We start from the raw sequence: 21,109 nt of genomic DNA on the forward strand, positions 1-21,109 counted from the left end.
CATTATGTGTTTCCATTTGATACTGAGCTGCTGTAGGCACCGACCTGCCAATAACAATTGTCCATGAATTCATTCCCAGAACCCACTCGTGCCGTTTCTTTCATGTACTCTTATATATTAGCAGATGTAATACTTCTTACAATGGTCTTTTCTATACAGCACTCAGTGCTTCTGAGTCATACTGAAAGTGTCAGCAGACTGACGCCAGTCTCTATGACAACTTAGTATGACCTTGGTTGTTAGGGGCTTTTTCTTTCCTGCCTTTTTGTGTCTTTTATCGCCTTTAGTTTCTGTATACATAGGCCTCTTTGAAACATATGATTTGGTGAAATCAAGAAATGGGTTCATAAATGTCATTTTGCACTGGGTTTCCTTTGCTTCTGTTTAGACGTGTGAAAATCTGTGTGAAATCTTGAGAAATCTATAATGTCTGTATTAATTAAAGAGTCTCTCTCTCTCTCTCTCTCTCTCTCAGATGGACCTCCTTATCGGTTATTTTTCAGAGTGAAGTTCTATTCCTCTGAACCAAATAACCTTCATGAGGAGTTCACCAGGTAAAAATCATGTAAAGATTGAGGAGATGCTATTAGGGCTGGACGATACGGCCAAAATTTATATCACGATATATTTCTTAATTTTGATTGATAGAACGATATAATCCTGATATCTATATGAACAGTAAAAAATACACTGAAAAACATCCGATAACAAGAAACATGACATCACCCTCAAATATAAATCTCTTGGCTTTGTCAATATCAGTATTTTTAAACAAAAATTTCAATTGAGTGCTGAACTGATGACAGCGCCCTCTAATGACTGTCAGTCAGTGACAGATACTGTAAATTATGTATATTGAAAATGTGTTTAAATATCATATTATCGCAGCAGGTAGTTTCGCTGTCACACAGCTTCAGGGACCTGTAGGTTGTGGGTTCAGGTCCCGTTCCAGGTGACTGTCTGTGAGGAGCTTGGTGTGTTCTCTCTGAACTGGATAAGGGTTACAGACAATGAATGAATGAATGTTGTTGAAACATTTTATATCACGATATATATTGATATTGAATTATCATTCAGCCCTAAATATAATCTGTGACTGTTAGTGTACCTCTTGATATAATTCAGAGTATTGACTGTGTGGGAAAGTTGCAGGTTCCAGCCCAGACTCTTTTGACTGTCAGTGGAATATTATACCAACAAAACAGTGACCTTGCTACTCGAATAGCTGTATAGAACTGGGCCTCTATACAGTCGCACTCAGTCTGTCTGATTTTCTGTAGACATCAGCATATGGCTCTCACTGTAACACAAGTACAACCTTTGTGATATGACATTTGTAATGTAATTTTTGGATTTGTATTTTTCCAAGGTACCTCTTTGTGCTGCAGCTCAGACAAGACATTCTGGCCGGCAAGTAAGAAATCACCTTTACACTCAATGAAACACCAACATGCACACAGAGAGGCATTCACCAACTCCTTTTCTGAGGCTTACTCCCTCCGTCTACCTCACTATTGTTTCTAGATATTGCTCATTCTAGGTCCAGGTACTTAGACTTGAATAACGCAAGGTTACTTACATAACCCTGCTTCTCTGAATGAGGAGTGAGGTATCTCTCATAGCAAGCGCCTGCTGTGTGACTGACCACAGAAGCACCAATGGCACAATGTCTGGCTGGTGACTGACACATCAATCACGACAGTGATTCAATAGAGCTTGCACTCTAACTGACGGCAGATCCCCTGCCAGTCATTCCTCCCCCTGTGAAATTGTAGGAACATATTGTGTTGCGAAACCCCACTCCTGAGTTAGAGAATCAGGGTTACTTAAGTAACCTTACTCTTCCTTCATTCTTTCTGTATCTCACGATTGGAAAGATATTGCTAACTTTCATAATGCCTAACCTTCAAACTGGCCAATGTGACAAACACAGTCCAGAAGTCACCGGGGCAACCAAGTCAGATGCAGTTGGGTGCGCATGAGCCCATTTCACATTTGAGCTCTTGAGTTTTCCTTTCACATGTAGCACACATTAGGAGATTTTCTGTGTCTGACGGGAAATGTGCCGCATGCTTTAGGCATGGGGCGACACATGCAGTGTGCAAGAGATACTCCGTATGCTTTCAATCTGATTTTTCTTGGACTTGTACTAGAGCGCTAGAGGGATAAACTCTTGGACAAATATTACAGGTGTTTGCGTTAAACACATGAACTGTCCTGTGCCACCTTATAGGCCTTAAGTCTCAAGCCCCATTCACACATGCACGGTAGCATAGAAATGTAGCCGGTGAAGCTGTATATGTGAACACAAACACCCACAAATGTCCATTTACACGTACACACACTTTTATCCCGCTAGAACCTAGTAAAGACTCCAGGTAAAGTGTGAGTCAGTGCCTGTGTCAGAGCTGGTCCAGACTTTCCTGGGGCCCTGAGCAAAATGTTTGATAAGGGGCCCTCCTGCCTGAACGCAGTGAGCCAAAATGTGACCATTTTTGGACAGTTGCACCTCACTCTCCACTAGTCCTCTCCCTCCTTTTTTGACTTAAGAATAAACAGCCACATACAGAACAAAATCTCTGCTGCGCGAACACAGCCACTAATGTTCAGGAGTATTTCCAGCATGCACTGCACCAGCACTGCCCCATGCCTAAAGCAAACTGAGCAAAGTTTCCTGCTGCAGGTATTTGTCTAACAGAAAACTCCCCCTGTGTGCTGCATGTGTGAAAGGACTATTCCGGACTATCCCCAGACCTGATACATCTGAGTTTCTCCAGAGGTCATGTGTAAAGGGGGTTCCGATGCTTTTCCATCCAGACTCTGAGAGGAGCCGATAGTCAGGGTCTGACATCAGGACCATGTGTTCAGCATGGAACAGCTCAGTGAGTCAAGACCGTTAAGGTTAGGAAAGGAACTGTTGCCTTTAAGGCTGAGAGGAGCTTGCACAAGGTCTACATGAGCCAGTGACTCCTCTGTCAGATAAAATCTGACAAATGTGTGCGGTGAAGCACACCTTAAAGAGGCCGTTCCTATAGTAGACTTTGTCTTGAGACATTTTGGGGGACGCTAATGCACTGCGGTAGAGACCAAACACTATATAAGATCAGGCCCTGAAATGGAACAGGTGACCGTCTGCAAGGGTAGGTCAAGGGTTTTTTCTTCAAAGTTCTGTGTAGGTTTAGTGCATGAGCTCCAAGCATGGACAGGACCCCCTGCGCAACCTCTGTTCCTCCTCAGATGAGAACAGGAAGAGTGTGAAAAGCCAGTAAAAGAGACCACTCCTTTGTTTTCACAGCACAACTCAAACACACGCCAACCTATTTCATGTGAGGACCTGGCACTTTGGATGGTTGCGGACAGCTCCAGTGGCAAATCCTTCGCAGACCCTCTCACTGGCCAGATGCATATGGCCGATCATTGGTCATGTCCCTGCCTATTGGATAGTGCCACAGCTCTTTAAATATTTTCTCTGAGCTGAGTGGATGCCTATGTTAAAGTAATGGTCCTTCAGACTGAGGTTCTGATGAGTCAGACTTCTTAATGTATAATGCCTCAAGTGTTTGTTTGAGAGCTTAAGCACCCAGAATGGGACATAGTCCCTTTGTCTTTTCTTAGAATGAGAAGGTACCTTTAAATAAGAGTCACTTTGGCTTTGTATAAATATAACCATCAAAAAGGATATTTCTATTAACCACAGAGGCTACGATGCCCTTAAATGAGGGGTGAAATGGCAGTCACCGATGCCTGTGACTCTGTGTGAGAGTGGACAGGACAGAGGGATGAACTGAAGGTGGGCGGAGCCTCTGCATGAACTTGGCCATGTCACTGAGTTGATATGCCTTTCCTCAAGTAAAGAATTAAAAACTCTTGCTCTAGAGCAAGTCGGATCACCCTGAAAAAAGACTTCATCATCAAAAATCCTGTTTTCTAACAATGGAAAGAGAAAGGTGCAAACATTCACCTCAATTAATGAGTGCCATCGGCCCTCGTCCTTTACCTGACATGCACTGATCAGCCATAGCATGAAAAATGGCCTCCTTGATTCTCCCCACACTTTCCTTTTGGGTTCCACTTTCCCTGTAGGTTCACTTTGTAGCTTTGCAGCTTTCTAGCTCTTCTCTGTGTGTAAAATCAGAGAGAGTAGCTCATCTGTTGCTGCAAAGTTTGTTGTGCATTTTCTATTTTTAAGGCCTACTGCTTTGAGTTTCCTGCCCTGACTCTTTGACATCTACCTGTATGTTTTCCTTTTATAACTTTCCTGTTTTTATTTTTTTAAAACTTGCATCAGATGTTAAACACAGCTGATGTAGAACAACCGACATTCTTTGGCACGTGCTAAATGCTAATATAAGAATCAGCCTTTAGCACAATCATCACGTCCATGGAGCCACACTCGCAGGAAAGTGTGCAGAGCAGTCAGAAAGGAGAGTGTGTCCGTGAATGTGTATTCGCCTGATGGGAATTAGCTCTGACCGACTGGGTGGGCCTTTGGTAGGTACAGGCCCGTCCAGACCCACCTGTGGCTACCCTTGAAGAACCACGCCCCAAATTCGGTAGGGGAATGTGATTGGACAGTGATTGCTTTTCAGTGCGACACGAATACAGCAAATGCTCTCAGCTGAAATGCAATCCATTGTTTTGTGTTTTGTTTGGCGCCACACAGTGGAATACAATACATTTGAGCTGTTCACATCTTTATGTGGTTTGTGATCAATTCTGACACGAATTCAGCATTTTACTCTTTAAATGAAAATCGACATTAAATCAGTGTAATGAATATTTGCTTTTCATTTGGGCACTTTTCCCGCACTTCTGTGTTTTAAAAGTAATCTCATGCGTATTGCATTTCAGTTTTTGAACTGAACACGATGTAAAGCCACATAGTTGTGCACTGATTTCGAGGGGATTGTATTCAATTCTGACACTAATTAAGCATGTAATTTTTTAAACGCAAACCCTCGTGTATTGTTTTTCAGTAAAGAGGTCAAGTGACGTGAAAACGACGTAATAGTGGGTTTGCTTTTCATTTTGGCATGTTTTTCGCATTAGTGTGAAAAAGCCATGACGTGTGTGGATTGCATTTCATTGTCCTATGGCAGTGATTGTTTTTCAGTCTGGCACTAATTCCTTTCCATAATCTGTGGCAGTAAGGTGGTGTGGGGAATGATGTTTGTTTGTCCATGTCACAAGGCATTTATAAACAAACAACATATTGAGCAGCACAGTGAGGTTTTTATTGCTTCAGTTGTATACATTTTGGCTGGATCTCATCCCTGTTGGATGCCTTTGCAATGAGGCAGAAAAAAAATAGTAGCAACAGTGCGATTACTGCACAAAGGAGACTTTACACACTACTAAACACTGTACTGTAAAGAGGTCAGGAATCACCCTCTGGTTTTTAAATAACAGATTAGCCAAGATAATCCACCTCTTTAAGGGAAGGCCAAAGCAATATTACTGAAAGTGAAAGTAAATGAGTGGAAAAAAAAAAGTCCAAACACAGGAAATGGGACAGTTTGAGACCTGATCCCCAAACTATCACTATCATATAAACAGTATGTCAAGCCCCACTGTGAATTCAGAGCTTAAAAAAACCCACAGATATTTCCATACCACTGTCAAATGATGAAAAATAAAACTGCAGACTGTGAGAAACAGACTGGGACATGTTTATTTGTGAATAGTGAAAAGTATTTGTGATTTGCGCCTTAATGGTGGAATAAGATTTATACATTTGTCAGTGTTTGGAGACTCCCCTCTCTCACTAAATGAAGGCTGGCCTCTGGTGTATGAATAATACTGTACACAAACTTAAAAAATTGACTCCTTTTAGGAAGGGCACCAGAAAACGGTTCCCCCTGAGACCACACTAAAGAAGCCCAAATAGTTTTTCTTTTGTTTAGGAGAACACGCTCTCTTATACACACACACACACACACACGTGCACACTCACACACATGCGCCCCAAGGCCTTGCTTTCTGCTAGAGTCCAGTGTAATCTCTGTTTCTGTGTCTAATGTGGGTCTGCTCCCTGGGGGTCTGCTCTGCTCTTTTAATAAAGGAAACTCTGATGAAAGCAACGCATAGCTTCTAAATTAAGAGCATCGACACACTTTCCCACACAGGGGCCTACACTTTCTTACAGTCTTTCTTACACTACACACACTTTCTATCTCACCACTCTCATACTAATGGTTCTCTGTGGCTTGCTCCTTCTTCATTTTGCGCTCACTCAACCCCCCCCCCCCCTCCCCCCCTCCTCCACACACACACACACACACACGCACAGAGAGACAGAAGAGATACACTGGGCCTTATACGCTCAAAGAAAGTAGCAATGAATTTTGTCTTTATGTTAAAAGTCATTAGAAATTAACTGAGTGCCCCGTATTGGGTAAAGTCTATGATCTGGTTTAAGAACACATTTATAAGCTGATTTAATGCATCAATAAGCCTTTCCCTTTTCCCCTGAGCAGGTTAAAGTGTCCATATGATGTATCTGTGGAGCTTGGGGCTTATTGCCTACAGAGTGAGTTCTTATATGTGTGTTTGTGTGTGTATATGTGTGTGTGGATACTATGTATTTGTGCTCTCTCTGTTTTGTAATTGTTTTACATAAACCTAGTGTTTTCTGAACTGTAACAAACAGTTGTCTTCCATTCCGTGTGTGTGTGTGTGTGTGTGTGTGTGTGTGTGTGTAGGTGAACTGGGTGACTGTGACACTCTGGAGCACTCCCCTCTGTTGGTGTCAGAGTTTCGTTTCTCTCCCAAACAGACTGAGATGATGGAGGCAGATATTTACCACAAGTGGGTAGAATGCAGGTAAGCTGAAATGTGAGAGAGTCCTCCAATCACTGCCTTCTCTTTATCAGCTACCGCATCTTTAGAGCCGTGGGGATCTGGACTGTATCTTTTACGACGTGTGTAGCTCTGTGTTTGTCGCTTTGTGTTAGTCTGTGTGCGTGGGTCGTCCCTGGCACTGATTACAGCTTTGCAGAGTCATTCTCACTGCGTCAGATTAGAACACACTCATTGACCAGTGATAATCCTACTGACACACACACAACCCAAAGGCTTATCCCACATTTTCTGTGTTGTTTTGATCCAAACTCTGGCTGCAGATTTGATTACATGTATATCTCTGAGCTGGTCCGTCTGCGTGAGAGGAGACGCAACTAAGCCGAGGGGGGAATAAAACTTCAGGGAAATGGTGTGTATGTGTTGGCAAGCCCTTTAGAGTGGCTTTTGTGATCCAGAACTAATCCTCTGATACCAGCACTTGACCTCACTGATGATCTTGTCTCCAACTGCTATCAGATTCTAACAGAAATGTTCCGACATAATGTTCCAGAGGACAAACTATATGTAAAAAAATAAAAAAGCCCTTTCATTTCTAAAGATATAATGCAGGTGCCTACAATCCCCGTGTCTGTGTGGATTGAAGACTCAAAAGTGTCTGTAGGTGTGAATGTGTGAGTGTGTGTCGCCCTGTGAAGGACTGGCGCCCCCTCCAGAGTGTGTTCCCACCTTGCGCCCAGTGATTCTGGGTAGGCTCCTGACCCACCATGATCCTGAACTGGATAAGAGCAGTTGCAGACATTGAATGAATGAATGTTTTGTGTTTTTTCTTATTATTTTTTAAATAATTGCTGGTTAACTGAGTAAATGGTGCTTTTTAGTGTTCAACTGCATCTTTTAGTTTGGTATTCAATAATCTTTGGACCAATATGGAGCACACAATGAGTTTTATGTAAAGGTCAGACCAAAAGGAGAACAGGTAATTGTTCTATTACTCAAAGCTTTTAGGGTCAGCGTCTCTAAAAATAAACATCAACAGCTGATTCCTTTTTGAAAATTGAGAGTTATTTACGGTTGTGTCCGGTTTCTCCTAACATCAGCTGAAGTGCTGCAAAACTGCAAGACTGTGCAGTGTTGTGTAAAGTCAAATGTAGTGTTCAAAGATAAGACAAATGGTTGTACTGTGTAGAGCTGTTTCATAATCTGCCCAGTCGCTTCCAGTTATCTAACAATCTGCAGCATCAAGAAATGGTTAATGCCACGCTATTCTGTGGAGCACTTAACCTTTGATTGAAAAACAGAGGGTGAGAAATACCTCTCAGTTTTAAATACCAAAGTTAATTTGTTTCTCATCTGTGAGGCATTGTCTAAAGTGCTGAGCTGCACCTTGGAGTTGCCGTGTTCAAAACACTCATTCTCTCAACAGACGTTTCTGGGATTAATTTGCCCTTTTTTGTTTTATTCATCAAGTCCCTACTGATGTTCTTCTCAGGGGGATGAGTCCGTCGCAAGCCGAGCTGAATTTTCTCAACAAGTGTAAGTGGCTGGAGATGTATGGAGTGGACATGCATTTTGTGAAGGTAAAAATATTCTATCACAACATACCTACCATGGGTCATTTGGAAATCTTATTACACCTGAATGTATTTAAAAATGTACTAATCGATATTAGATACAGTTAGATGTAGTTACAGTTAGATACGCCATATACACATATAACACATGCACTATATAATGCCTCCTTCACTTATGAACTCTGGAGAATCTCCAGAGAAACTCCGGCTTGTCGGGTCCAGAGATGTCCAGGAGCAGCCGTTTACACATGCAGGGCACAGCGGGAGGTTTTCTGCGTGAGACGCGCTCTCGCAGAGGGGAATCAAACATGTGTTTTAGGTGTGGGGGCGGAGCCTGTGCAGGAGGAACTCCAGAACATTTACTGTGCCTTTCTCATGCAATGTGTGGGAATAATGTTCTTCGCACACACAACTTCTCCCGGGAAAACTCTGGAATATTTCTGGTTTCCCCACTCAGGTGTAAAAGGGGCATAAAAAACTATTTTTAATAAAACAACAATTTGACAGAACACTCTTCACCAGTGACAGTTGGTTTGTTTTCCTTTGTGTATTTGTATTTTGTTCCAAAATTAATTTACCTTTTATTTGACATTGAAACATGGTTTTACTCTGACAGACGCAATGCTTCATTGGTCCCTGCTATGTATCTTTTAAAACTCATCAAGACAAACTGAAATAAGGCCTGTATAAAGGACATTTAATCTACCCTTTATCATCAGACCTATCCTGCACATTTGTACTTGCTGCATGTAGCGGTGTAGTCATTTATAGGCTTCTTTTTGTCTTTTAAACCATTTCTTAATCAGTGAAAAACACACTTTTGTCTCGCATCCCTGTTACAGCAGTGCTTTTAAGGGTGGCTATTATTCTATTAACAGTTAACACAGCGGGAATGTGTTTCTGTGTGGCACACATGCTGTGTGTGTGTGTTTTCAGGGTCGTGACGGAGGAGAATACGCTCTAGGTCTTACTCCAACTGGAATTCTGGTGTTTGAAAAGAACAACAAAATTGGCCTTTTCTTTTGGTAAGGGACACCGATGATAGAGTAGCATCTGTTTACAGCTATTTTTCCCCCTTTAAAACTGTAACTGTGGGTTTTTGTTTTGTTTCCTTAAAGGCCCAAAATCACACGTCTTGACTTCAAGAGGAACAGATTGACACTTGTGGTGGTTGAAGATGATGCACAGGTTCGTATGTGTTCTTGTGGTGTGTTTCTGAGAAATGCTGTAAGGGGGATTGTGGAATTGGATTTTATTTTTTTATATTTTTTCATAGCAAATAAAAGAATTGTTTTCCAACTGTTGTTGTTTTTTAATCATCTTTGAAACATGTAGTAGACAAAGCACTGCCGCCATATATCACTGTAAGTTACTGAACATTCTCTGTGTGGATGTATGTGCGCAGGGTCGTGAGCAGGAGCACACATTCGTATTTCAGCTCTCCAGCTCACGGGTGTGTAAGCAGCTGTGGAAGTGTGCTGTTGAGAGCCATGCGTTTTTCCGCCTCAGACAACCCACACAGAGCAAGACCAACAGCAACGACTTCACACGCCTGGGCTCACGCTTCCGCTTCAGGTACACACACACACACACACACACACACAAAGACTCACACACACACACACACAAAGACTCTCAATGTCTTCCCACGTCATTAAATGTTTAAGATGTAAACAAAGTCATTCAGAGTGGTTTAATGTAAATTGCATCATTCCAGAGAAGTCAGAATTGTTCACAGAGGTGACGCCCACAGTGTCTAATGCCTCCAACAGCTCCCTCCTAAAGCTATTTTGTGAAAAGATTATGAATACATTAACTAAGGCCTAAGAAGTTTTACCAAAGGTTTTTTAAAAACTATTTTAATCCAGTTTTCCAGAGTTACATTCAAGGTTTGTAAGGTAAAGCAATACTTAGGGGAAAAAAATAATTCAGATTTGCCTATAGTTTACGTTATATATAAATAACCGTACAGTTATATATTATGCAAAATTTTGCAAACTCTGATAATTTAGGTGGCTACAATCTTCTAATGCAGTGGTTCTCAAACGTTTTAGACCAAGTACCACCTATGAATCTTACCACAGAAACATGTGTGCCCTGGTTCTTCCTCTGTTACAGGGCCATGAGGCAAGATTTTGCTTGAATTTTTGCATGTTTTTTTTTTAAAACTTAAAATTCACATGCTTTACACAAAATTATTCTAAAATTATAGAGAGAATACAAATAACTATAGTGCTAAAGTGAATGTTTTAAACACAGTTATACATTTATAAGAACATATAAACTTTATGGGAAATATCAGTTATGTGCTTTAACAGGCTGCAAGTGAAAACAGTGCGGCGCTGGGAGCAGGTCACAGCGGCTCTCTGTGCTTGTAGTAGTAGATGAAGGAGGCGCTGTGTTAAACAGAGTTTTAGGGCTCTAATGATGCAAAGAACAGTCACATTTTTTTCCTTCCGCTGAGTGCTTTCTTCTGTTTGGTCGTCACGTGTACAAAATTCTCACTTTGTTTCTCTCTGTTTTTGTCTCTGGATTTAGTCCTCCTGGGCTCCAGAATATTTCTCAGGCTTGGTCTCGGCTGTTGTTTTCGTTTCCAATTAGCCCTTGGAAAAAAGTCCAAAGTCTGTCTCTTGTCTTTACTTACATGGATTTCTCAAAATAAAACGGGAACTGCGTTCTCTCCCTGGAAAAAAGCAGGGGAACCTTACCTTCCCTGTCCCCTTAAAAACGCAATCAACTTCGGTGTACACACCAAATTTTATTGAGGTGTAATTATCAAAAATGTGTATAATTTACACAAACTTTAAATTTTCAGGTTTGAATATATTCCTTAAGTATGTACTATATTTTTCAAGGTCATTTGTCGTACCACTTCTTGCTGCTTCACGTACCGCAGTTTGAGAACCACTGCTCTAATGCAAGTCTAATTATGAATGAATGTTTTACTGTGTGCTGTTGAAATTTTCACTAATCACAGTTGTCTGTGATGAATCATCAAAGCATTCACATGATCCAAATTTGAAAAAACTATGCAGGCTTTTCTTTAACCATGATGCACTCTGGGGTTAGAAGTGTGGTTTCAGTGCTCTGCCGAATAGCAGTGTGCTCTGCGTTAGTTACAGATGGAATATTGAGCAGTGGCAGTAAAGACTAATATATTCACTTCTATAAGTATATTACTTACACGTGTAGTGAGTTTGTATAAATAAGACTGAATTAATTTCTGCTTGGTTTCAGTGGAAGGACAGAGTACCAGGCGACCCACTCGGGCCGAGTGAGGAGGGCAAGCACTTTTGAAAGACGACCAAGCAAGAGATATCCCTCCAGAACACAGTCACTTGGCAAGGGTGAGTTCAAACGTTTTATTCACACAGAACATAAACTTTAAAGTTTAGTGCCTTCTACTGCTCTGCCTCATTTTTATTTCTTTATCATTAGTTATGGTTTCGTTATTTTTAAATAAATGAGAATAAACTTTTAATAATTTTAAATTATTATTAAATAAAGCTTTGCCTATTTAATGTTTGGACAGTTCTTCACCAAACTGTTGATAAAAGCGTATTGAAAACCTTTTGCCCCATAGTTTTTTTTGGCATATGCTCACTTTACATTAAAAAGCATGGCTGTCTGTTACAGTTCTGTATTATTAATCAAATTTGTATTATTTTTATTTCTGTCTCCTTTTACTAAATTTCTCGATCATTTATACATTTATCATTGCAGTTGTTGTTTTTTTTTTTAATTTTATCTTTGTTTTTAATTTTTAAAATTTGATTTAATCATTTACATTTTTTGATTTATTAACATTTATTGTTTGCAATTTATATATTAGTTTTTAAAATAAAAAATTCTGAATATGGCATTGTCTTTGCTAAACATATTCACAAATTATTTGTTATATTAAGATGTATTTGTTTGTTTGTTTGTTTGTAAAATGCTCAGCTACATTGCAAAAGTGTCACCATAAAATTACTCTAAAAATTTAAATAAAATTTGCCTCAGGCATCTGACAGAGAGTCCTTTTGGAGCAAATGGCCTCGCTGTCAGCACTGGGTCAGTATTAGATGTCTGTTTGCTGGAATAACAGATCTGGACAGTTTGAATTGTCTTCCAAGATCCCCTCGGCATTCTGAAACTGTCCAGTTTTGTTGTTTTTGCAGCCTTTCCAAAGAGGTGGTAGTTGGTTCACACATCTCAGAGGAAACATGTGCTTGTCGGTACCCTCCCAGCTTGGTGGGATTAAAGGCAGTTGTAGTAGTAAAGTCCTGAAGATTCATAACTGCAGGGTCATCAAATGTAGGAGAGCTTACTGTGTTTTTGATTCTGTTTCTTACAGTCATCACTCCAACAGCACATCAGCGTCTAAGGTAAGTGTCGATATTTGCTGAACGGTTGGCTACAATACCATCTTACAGCTGAAACAGACATTTCTTAGTGTTTTCTATTTCTTTTCCCCAGTGCCCAGCCTAGTCCTGACCCCACCCTAAAACCGGTACATTTTAAACTCCTCCTTTACACTCATTAACAAACATAGAGTTCAAAGACTATCAGAATGGATTTGTTAAAATAGATTTTGTTTTTTGTTTGTTTTTTTAAAAACCCAGTATCAACGCAACATTCCGATTGGCCAGGAGCCTTGGGTCAGGACACAGCCCCCTAGTGTGACCCCACCCCTCTACATACAGCCTGCTGATCTAGGACACCCCCCACCACCTCACAGGTACACATACACACACAAACCTGGGGGCTATTTCGCAAAGCAGGGTTTCTCAGTTAGCCAGATAACTTAAGCCCAAAGTTAAGGACCATCCAGCAGGAATCACCCTCAGCTCTGTTCCTGTAGCTTGAATTTGGGCTTAAGTTAGCTGGCTAACTTTGAGAAAGTACTCATCCTTTCACTTAATTGTATCATCACTGCAGTTTTCGCCTCCATTTTGGATTCAGGGGACATGTGGTGTAAGAATTTTTGCTGAACTGCCACTTTCAGTTTGATTGTTTGTTACATGCACATATTCCATATGTATCTGGTCTAGACCGCCTTACGCAGACAGATCCTCCGTGAGCAAAGCCATGCCGGACCCCGGGTTTGTCCCCCAGCACACGGTCTCAAACTGGAAATACAATGACAACATCATGACCGAACTCTGAGAGTGTGTGTGTGTGTTTGAGGATGCATGGTACATGCCCCAATGAAAAGGACAGCACTAAACGGCGCCCTACACAGAGCCCTCTTCACCCCATCCCAGTCCAACATCCACCATCTTTCATCATGCAGCATCATCCTACCTACTGGGTCCTACCATATGTCATCATTCATCCATCCACTGCACGCAATCTTTCATAATGTGACTGGACTTATCAAATACTCTTTTTGGACTAAGGTGTAGTTAACTTGCTATAGATGTGTGTGTGCGTTTTCTTTTCTTAATTATTATTTTAGCATTCTGCTGCTTCATTGTCTCAAGAGTTCTTTACAGTGATTGTTAGGAACCATCTTTGAAGCAATGTGAAAGTTTGGATCAGTTACTTCTCTGGATCGTAAAAGCAGTGGTTGTTTTAATGTTTTAAGTGCATTAGTGTTATGTTGTTGTTTTGAGGGGGGAGGGGATATAGCTTATGGAATGAACTGTAAGTCTGTGTGAATGACTCTAACCCTAACACCACCAGCGTTTACTCGGCTTTAGAATCATCAGTATGACATTTATACAGTAGGGGTACCCTTAATTGTTTACAAACACTTCATTTACTGCATGCCAAGACCTCCAGTCGTTTTAATTCCAAGTTCTCTATCCACACTTTATACTGAAGCAATTCACAGCGTGTCTTTAATGTTGCCTTAACAGACATATGCAATAATGACCATTTCTGCTGCTGCACTTTCCTTCAGTGCCTTTTTTTTGACAGCAAAGCCCTTAAAAGGTGAGAAGTTCATAGCTGCCAATGATTAGGAATTGTTGCAATGGAAACTGCCTTAATGAATAAATGCACAGTTTACACTGATTGATGCTCTTGTTAATATTATTACAGTGATGGACATTGTTGCTTTATTTTCGTAGAAAGGTGTGTAATTAATTCTTATAGTGCTTTCTAGTATTTTCTCAAAGGGAGCAATGCTCTGCACGACTGACCTTCCCCAGAGGAAATGCTTTTAGACTCAATTAGATAAATTGTGTGTGTGTGTGTGTGTGTGTGTGTGTGTGTGTGTGTGTGTGTGTGTGTGTGTGTGTGTGTGTGTGTGTGTGTGTGTGTGTGTGTGTGTGTGTGTGTGTGTGTGTGTGTGTGTGTGTGTGTGTGTGTGTGTGTGTGTGTGTGTGTGTGTGTGTGTGTGTGTGTGTGTGTGTGTGTGTGTGTGTGTGTGTGTGTGTGTGTGTGTGTGTGGGTGGTCGGTCGGTCCATGGACAAAACCCCATTCGAATATATTGCCATATGACACACATGCACAGTGGGGCTGTGTACAACCCAAATGCCACTTACCTAAATGATTATTCTGACTCTGGGTACTTACCTTTTCCAAACTACTTCGCCGGTCAATGTCTGGGTTTTGGGACTCACTAGGGGCACTCTCGCTCCATCCAGACCATCACCATGTTGAAGCCCACTGATCTGGATACAGTTTATAGGGATCTAATGCAGTCGTAATGGACAATGGCTTCACAATCCCAATTCCAATATACCCAATGGTGTCGTATCTATTACAAGCGGGATGGGTTTTCCTTTGACCGCCCTAAAGCCCATCCCTCACCATGTGGGTGGTCCAACCTTCCAGAAGAAGTGTAAACACCAATCACATATTCCTGACATTCCTGTGTGTTATGTCATTTAACAGTTAGGTTTGCTGGGTTCTTTTTTTTCTTTACACAAAAATGTTTGATATCCCATTCAGAGCATATATACAGTACATCAGTGTCCAAACACTGCCCATAAGAAACATATTAAATTTAATTATTTTTCAGATGTTTACATCCCACTCCCAATATATTTGAATTGCACTTAGTACACTGCAATGGGGCAATGTCAGATCTCAGCTTTGGAACAAGGTAGGAAGATTTTACAAGCACAAGTCAAAAATTTCACCCAAAAAATTCTCCAAGGGGTACCCCTTTGTGTTTTTTTTTTTTTTTTTTTTAGCTAAATTTTTGACTTTCTCCAATCTTCTCCAAACTCACACCCTGAGTAAATGAGACTCAGACTTAGAGATAGCTGGTCTTACTTTCAATATCTCTCACTCCAAAGCCAAGTATTGGACCATGGAAATTCACAACTAAAGACAGATGAGATCAGGGGGAAATGGGATGCATGGATAAATGTTTTCTTTTAGCATAAAAATGTTTTCCTAAAAAGTATCTACAGATCCCAGCTTTGCTTTTGCACTTTAAAGTTGCATTACCAGAAAGTTCACACAGCAAGTAAAGTTGGCCCATGATCAAATCAAATTATTTTGTTCTGCTTTTCCCACTATGTATTTTATGCATATCTCGTACAATGGTATAAATGTATAATTGATATCTGACATTAGTCTCTGTATCCCACAAAGAACACGTTATGTAAAAAGTTCTTAAGCGTGCTTCGGGATCTATATAGAACCATATCCTTTACTAAAGAACCGTGCTAGAACATTTTTCAGTGGGTATCATTTAACTGTGTTTTCACATTAGCATGCTTTATTGATATTAAATCCATTTTTTATGAACTCATAAATGTTTTACATTTCCCTTCTATTAAAAGTCCTGTAGTACAAATAAAGACAAGAGGCAGAGTCATTGTACCACTGACCTATTTGGGGTGGGGGTGGGGGGGGGATGTCTGCCATGTAAACTGTAGAAATGTTTCCTTGCCCTGGAAGCCTCTTCCAAGTTTGTTTGAAGAATTGCTATGTACTTAAAAAAATTACGGATTTCTGAGATTTAAGTGAGAGCTGCAGGTAGTGTCACTAAGACAGATCCAGGGTTTTGGGATTGTGGGTTCGCCCTGCTCTGGGTCTTTGACTTTCCTCCTGGTGCTTTTATTTCCTCCCTCAGTGCAAAAACACAAGTTGGTAGGTGGATTGTTGACTCAGAGGTGTCCGTAGATGTGAGTTGGTGTGTATGAATGTGTGTCGCTCTGTAAAGGACGAGTGCCCCCTTCAGGATGTGTTCCCACTTGAGCCTAGTGATTCAGGGTTGGCTCTGGGACCCTGAACACCGTGCCGTCTTAATTAGTCTGAGTCAAAATTTAGCCAACATTTAATCAACACAGGTAACATTTTTAGCGGCTGCAGCCCTGCCTTCTCATCCAAATAATAGATGATGCATCATGATATTTATTATATTAGATTTGTAAATGTGTTTCACATCTTTCAATACCTTTACAGGTCAAACTGAGTATGGTTTTATAAATATATTTGTATTATGTAACTAGTTAATTACGATGCATCTATTGTTTAAAATGGCAAACTCATTATCATCTAAGTAGCCAAGTTTGTGCTATATTTTTATGCTGCTGTTGCAAACGTTATTAGCGAAGGTTTCATTGTCAGGTTTGGCATGGCCTGGGGTGGTGCGGGCCCAATATAATATCTGTTCATGGGGCCCAAAATCCTTGGCAGAGCCCTTGTGTGTACTTATGTATTTTCTTGTGGATTATGAGGCATTTTATAGTTCTCTGCAGTGCACTGTGTGATGTCATTTTATAGTTTCCCACTGAGCAGTGCAGACATTCAGAGGTTCAGTTTGGAGGAGAATGAAGCCCCGCATTCTGGGAAGGCCCATCGGTGCTACCATCACCATGGATACGAGAAACAAGAAGCCCCATGTGTTTCTTTAACAAAACCAAGTGAGTCTCAAAATCAAGCATCATTATTACAATTTGAAGTGTTCTAATTGCTTTTATACCACAGTTTTGCAAAGTAAACAAACAGAATTTAAAGATAATTTAGGAGCAGACAAGCCATGATTTACTGGCCTGCTATTGTCCACAAAGCAGTCGCACAAGTGTTGCTGAAATTTTATTAATAAGCAATCAGTCATTATTTCTGACCAATGACATACAAACCGGATTCCAAAAAAGTTGGGACACTAAACAAATTGTGAATAAAAACTGAATGCAATGATGTGGAGATGACAAATGTCAATATTTTATTCGTAATAGAACATAGATGACAGATCAAAAGTTTAATCTGAGTAAATGTAACATTTTAAAGGAAAAATATGTTGATTCAAATTTCACAGTGTCAACAAATCCCCAAAAAGTTGGGACAAGTAGCAATAAGTGGCTGGAAAAAGGAAATTGAGCATATAACGAACAGCTGGAAGACCAATTAACACTAATTAGGTCAATTGACAACATGATTGGGTATAAAAAGAGCTTCTCAGAGTGTCAGTGTCTCTCTGAAGACAAGATGTTAAGAGGATCACCAATTCCATCATTGTTGCGCATAAAAATCATGCAGCAATACCAGAATGGTGTTACCCAGCGTAAAATAGCAAAGATTATCATCATCAACCGTTCATAACATCATCAAACGATTCAGAGAATCTGGAACAATTGCTGTGCGTAAGGATCAATGTCAATGACATGGCTTGCATGTCTGGAAAGGCATCATTAATGCAGAGAACTATGTTCAGGTTCTAGAACAACATATGCTCCCATCTAGACGTCATCTCTTTCAGGGAAGACCCTGCATTTTTCAACAAGATAATGCCAGACCACATTCTGCAGCAGTCACAACACCATGGCTACGTAGGAGAAGGATCCGGGTGCTGAAATGACCAGCCTGCAGTCCAGATCTTTCACATATAGAGAACATTTGGCGCATCATAAAGAGGAAGGTGCGACAAAGAAGGCCCAAGACGATTGAACAGTTAGAGGCCTGTATTAGACATGAATGGGAGAGCATTCCTATTTCTAAACTTGAGAAACTGGTCTCCTCTGTCCCCAGACGTCTGTTGAGTGTTGTAAGAAGAAGGGGGATGCCAAACAGTGGTAAAAAATGGCCTTGTCCCAACTTTTTGGGGATTTGTTGATGCCATGAAATTTTGAAACAACATATTTTCCCCTTAAAATGATGCATTCTCTCAGTTTAAACTATTGATCTGTGATTTGTGTTCTATTCTGAATAAAATATTAGATGTTGGCACCTCCACATCATTGCATTCAGTTTTTATTCACAATTTGTTTAGTGTCCCAACTCTTTTGGAATCCGGTTTGCAAATCCTTCTTAGAAATCATTGAGAATTTTTTGTCCTGTGTTTGGAACGACAGACTTCACTGTTTAATTTCTGGAGATGCCAGGGGCTTAATTCGGTGCAACACAAACAAGGCGAGATGCGTACCTGATGACCCCGTTGCAGTGGGTGGTTTGGGTACTCGTGCTGGGCTCAGTGAGTAACTGTAGTTGTTATTGGTAGCTGGTTGCTGATCGGATCGTAAGTGTCCACAGCAACCTTAGTGTTGAGGTGTACGATTCAAACAGCAGAAATTGTGTGGCTGCAGGTAAGAAGAGAGTGGGGTGGGCCCTATGTGAAACTCTAATGTATTTGCATTGGATATTTTACATCTCATCCTGTGTATGATCATAATTACTTCCAAAACAATAATAAAACCATGGCTGAGGTATTTGTAATCATTGCATATACCACCTATATTTGATAAGTTATTATTGCACTAGTTGTCTAAAGGTTAAGCTCGTGTAACAAAACTAAGTACTGCACAATTGTAGCTTTATGTGTTTTATGTTTCAGAGCAATGGATGATTCCTGCTGGACACCCAGAAGAGTTTGACCGACCTTTGCCAAGTCCGAATCATCTGGACCTGGATTCCAAACCCTGGCCAGCCCTTCACATCAATATCGACACAGTCAGTGAAAGATAGGCTGAAAGATAAAAAGAGATCTGGTCTTACTTATCCAATAGCCAAATATCCTCCTCAGCTAATCATAAGTGTTTCAAAGTGATACTTTCTCATTTCATAAAAAGAAACACCAACCTGCAATTAAGATTAGAGTATCAGTATGTTATTCTGGATCCTTATAATTGTAAATAGGATTTGCCAAAAACAGTAAACGGTATTGCCAAAAAATTACGTTAAGTAAATGTTAAGATCAGGAAGCTAATGTAGCTTTTGAGAGTGAGCTTTGATAGATGAAATCAGACAGTTTTGTGCTCACATTAAAAACATTCTATTTAATATTTTTTGAATATTAAAGGAAATGTCTATGATTGTGGCTAAGGGCAGGTCTCTCTGGTTGTTTACATTCTGAGGTTAAGGTTTAAGGTGGAACGATGTGTTTAAGGGAAAATAACTACTGTTATTAAAGAATCTGAAGCAACTAGAGTTCAGTCACAAATGTGGTATACCACTACAATTCCGATGACAGGACATATAGCAATTGGAAGCGTCTCATATTAGGTTTCTAATACGTTCAGTGCCATGATCACTATGTGCAATGCCAAGTATCAGCTAGCTGGGTGTATAGCACACTGGCGTTAGGCTCTGCAGAAGTGGAAATGCACACTTTGGAGTGATGAATCACGCGTCACCGTCTGGCAGTCTGACAGACCAATCTGGGTTTGGCGAATGCCAGGAGATTGCACACTGCCAACTGTTGGAGGATGAATAATGGTCTGGGGCTGTTTTACATAATTTGGGCCAGGTTCCTTAGTTCCAAGAACACTTTTAACGCTGCAATGTACAATGACATTCTTGGACAATAGTGTGCTTTCATCATTTTGATGAATATTGGAGGAAGTCCTGTTTCTTGTAGCAACAGTATAAATCCCCCATGCACATAGCAGGCTCCAGAAGGAAGCAGTTTGTAGAGTTTGCTGTGGAAGACTTTCCCTGAACTCAACCTCCATTTAAATGTCTTTGGTGTGAAGTGTAACACCCAACACTACTGAAAGCCAGAACATATCAACCAACATCAGTATCAGACTTCACTAATGTTGTTGTGGCTGGATGGAAGTAAATCCCTCCAGACGTATTCCAAAATCTAGTAGATAGCATTTTCAGAGACGTGTTTGCTGCTATATTGGCAAACAATAACTCATAGTCATGGGCATGACTTTGGAATTTGTTCAAAATAATCAGGTGTCATCAATTCAGCAGCATCAATTTGGAGAAGGGTGTGTAAATCTATTGCAGCACACGAGGTATCTTATATAAACATTGTGTATGTATGTACACCGATCATTTTCCCCATTTCCCCCTGTTCTTAAGCGCTCAGGACCCCCACAGAGCATGTGTGATGTGGTGGTGGATCATTCTCAGCGCTGCAGTGACACTGACGTGGTGGTGGTGTGTTAGTGTGTGTTGTGCTGGTGCGAGTGGATCAGACACAGCAGTGCTGCTAGAGTTTTTAAACCCTGTGTCCCCTCATTGTCCACTCTGTGAGACACTCCTCGTTGGTCCACCTTGTAGATATAAAGTCAGAGACAGTAGCTCATCTGTCGCTGCACAGTGTGTGTTGCTCGTCCTCTAGTCCTTCATCAGTGACACAGGACGCTGTCGGCTGGATGTTTTTGGTCGGTGGACTGTTCTCAATCCAGACACTGAGGGGTTTAGAAACTACAGCAGCACTGCTGTGTCTGATCCACTCGCACCAGCACAACACACACTAACACACTACAACCACGTCAGTGCAACAGATGGACTCCGGTCTGTAATTGTAGAGGACAGTTGAGCTGAGAGAATGGTCAGTGAGTGCAGAAACACAGAGGTGGTCATAATGTTATGGTTGATCGGTTTGCTGTGTGTTTAT

The 21,109-nt window shown here is 40.7% G+C and overlaps 1 protein-coding gene across 1 annotated transcript in view; it reads left to right on the top strand.

Moving 5' to 3' along the window:
• Positions 1-21,109, top strand: part of epb41l4b (erythrocyte membrane protein band 4.1 like 4B) — a 36,572-nt gene that overhangs the window by 9,250 nt on the left and 6,213 nt on the right. Inside the window, exons 4-17 of the mRNA XM_066674094.1 lie at positions 476-554; positions 1,370-1,414; positions 6,477-6,529; positions 6,702-6,822; positions 8,291-8,378; positions 9,309-9,397; positions 9,491-9,560; positions 9,778-9,947; positions 11,610-11,719; positions 12,709-12,739; positions 12,831-12,864; positions 12,977-13,092; positions 17,044-17,183; positions 19,091-19,206. Of these exons, the coding sequence (XP_066530191.1) occupies positions 476-554; positions 1,370-1,414; positions 6,477-6,529; positions 6,702-6,822; positions 8,291-8,378; positions 9,309-9,397; positions 9,491-9,560; positions 9,778-9,947; positions 11,610-11,719; positions 12,709-12,739; positions 12,831-12,864; positions 12,977-13,092; positions 17,044-17,183; positions 19,091-19,206 (1,262 nt within the window). The remainder of the gene's footprint in view (positions 1-475; positions 555-1,369; positions 1,415-6,476; positions 6,530-6,701; positions 6,823-8,290; positions 8,379-9,308; positions 9,398-9,490; positions 9,561-9,777; positions 9,948-11,609; positions 11,720-12,708; positions 12,740-12,830; positions 12,865-12,976; positions 13,093-17,043; positions 17,184-19,090; positions 19,207-21,109) is intronic.

The sequence above is a fragment of the Hoplias malabaricus genome, chromosome 1 (assembly GCF_029633855.1).
Source record: "Hoplias malabaricus isolate fHopMal1 chromosome 1, fHopMal1.hap1, whole genome shotgun sequence".
Classification (NCBI taxonomy): domain Eukaryota; kingdom Metazoa; phylum Chordata; class Actinopteri; order Characiformes; family Erythrinidae; genus Hoplias; species Hoplias malabaricus.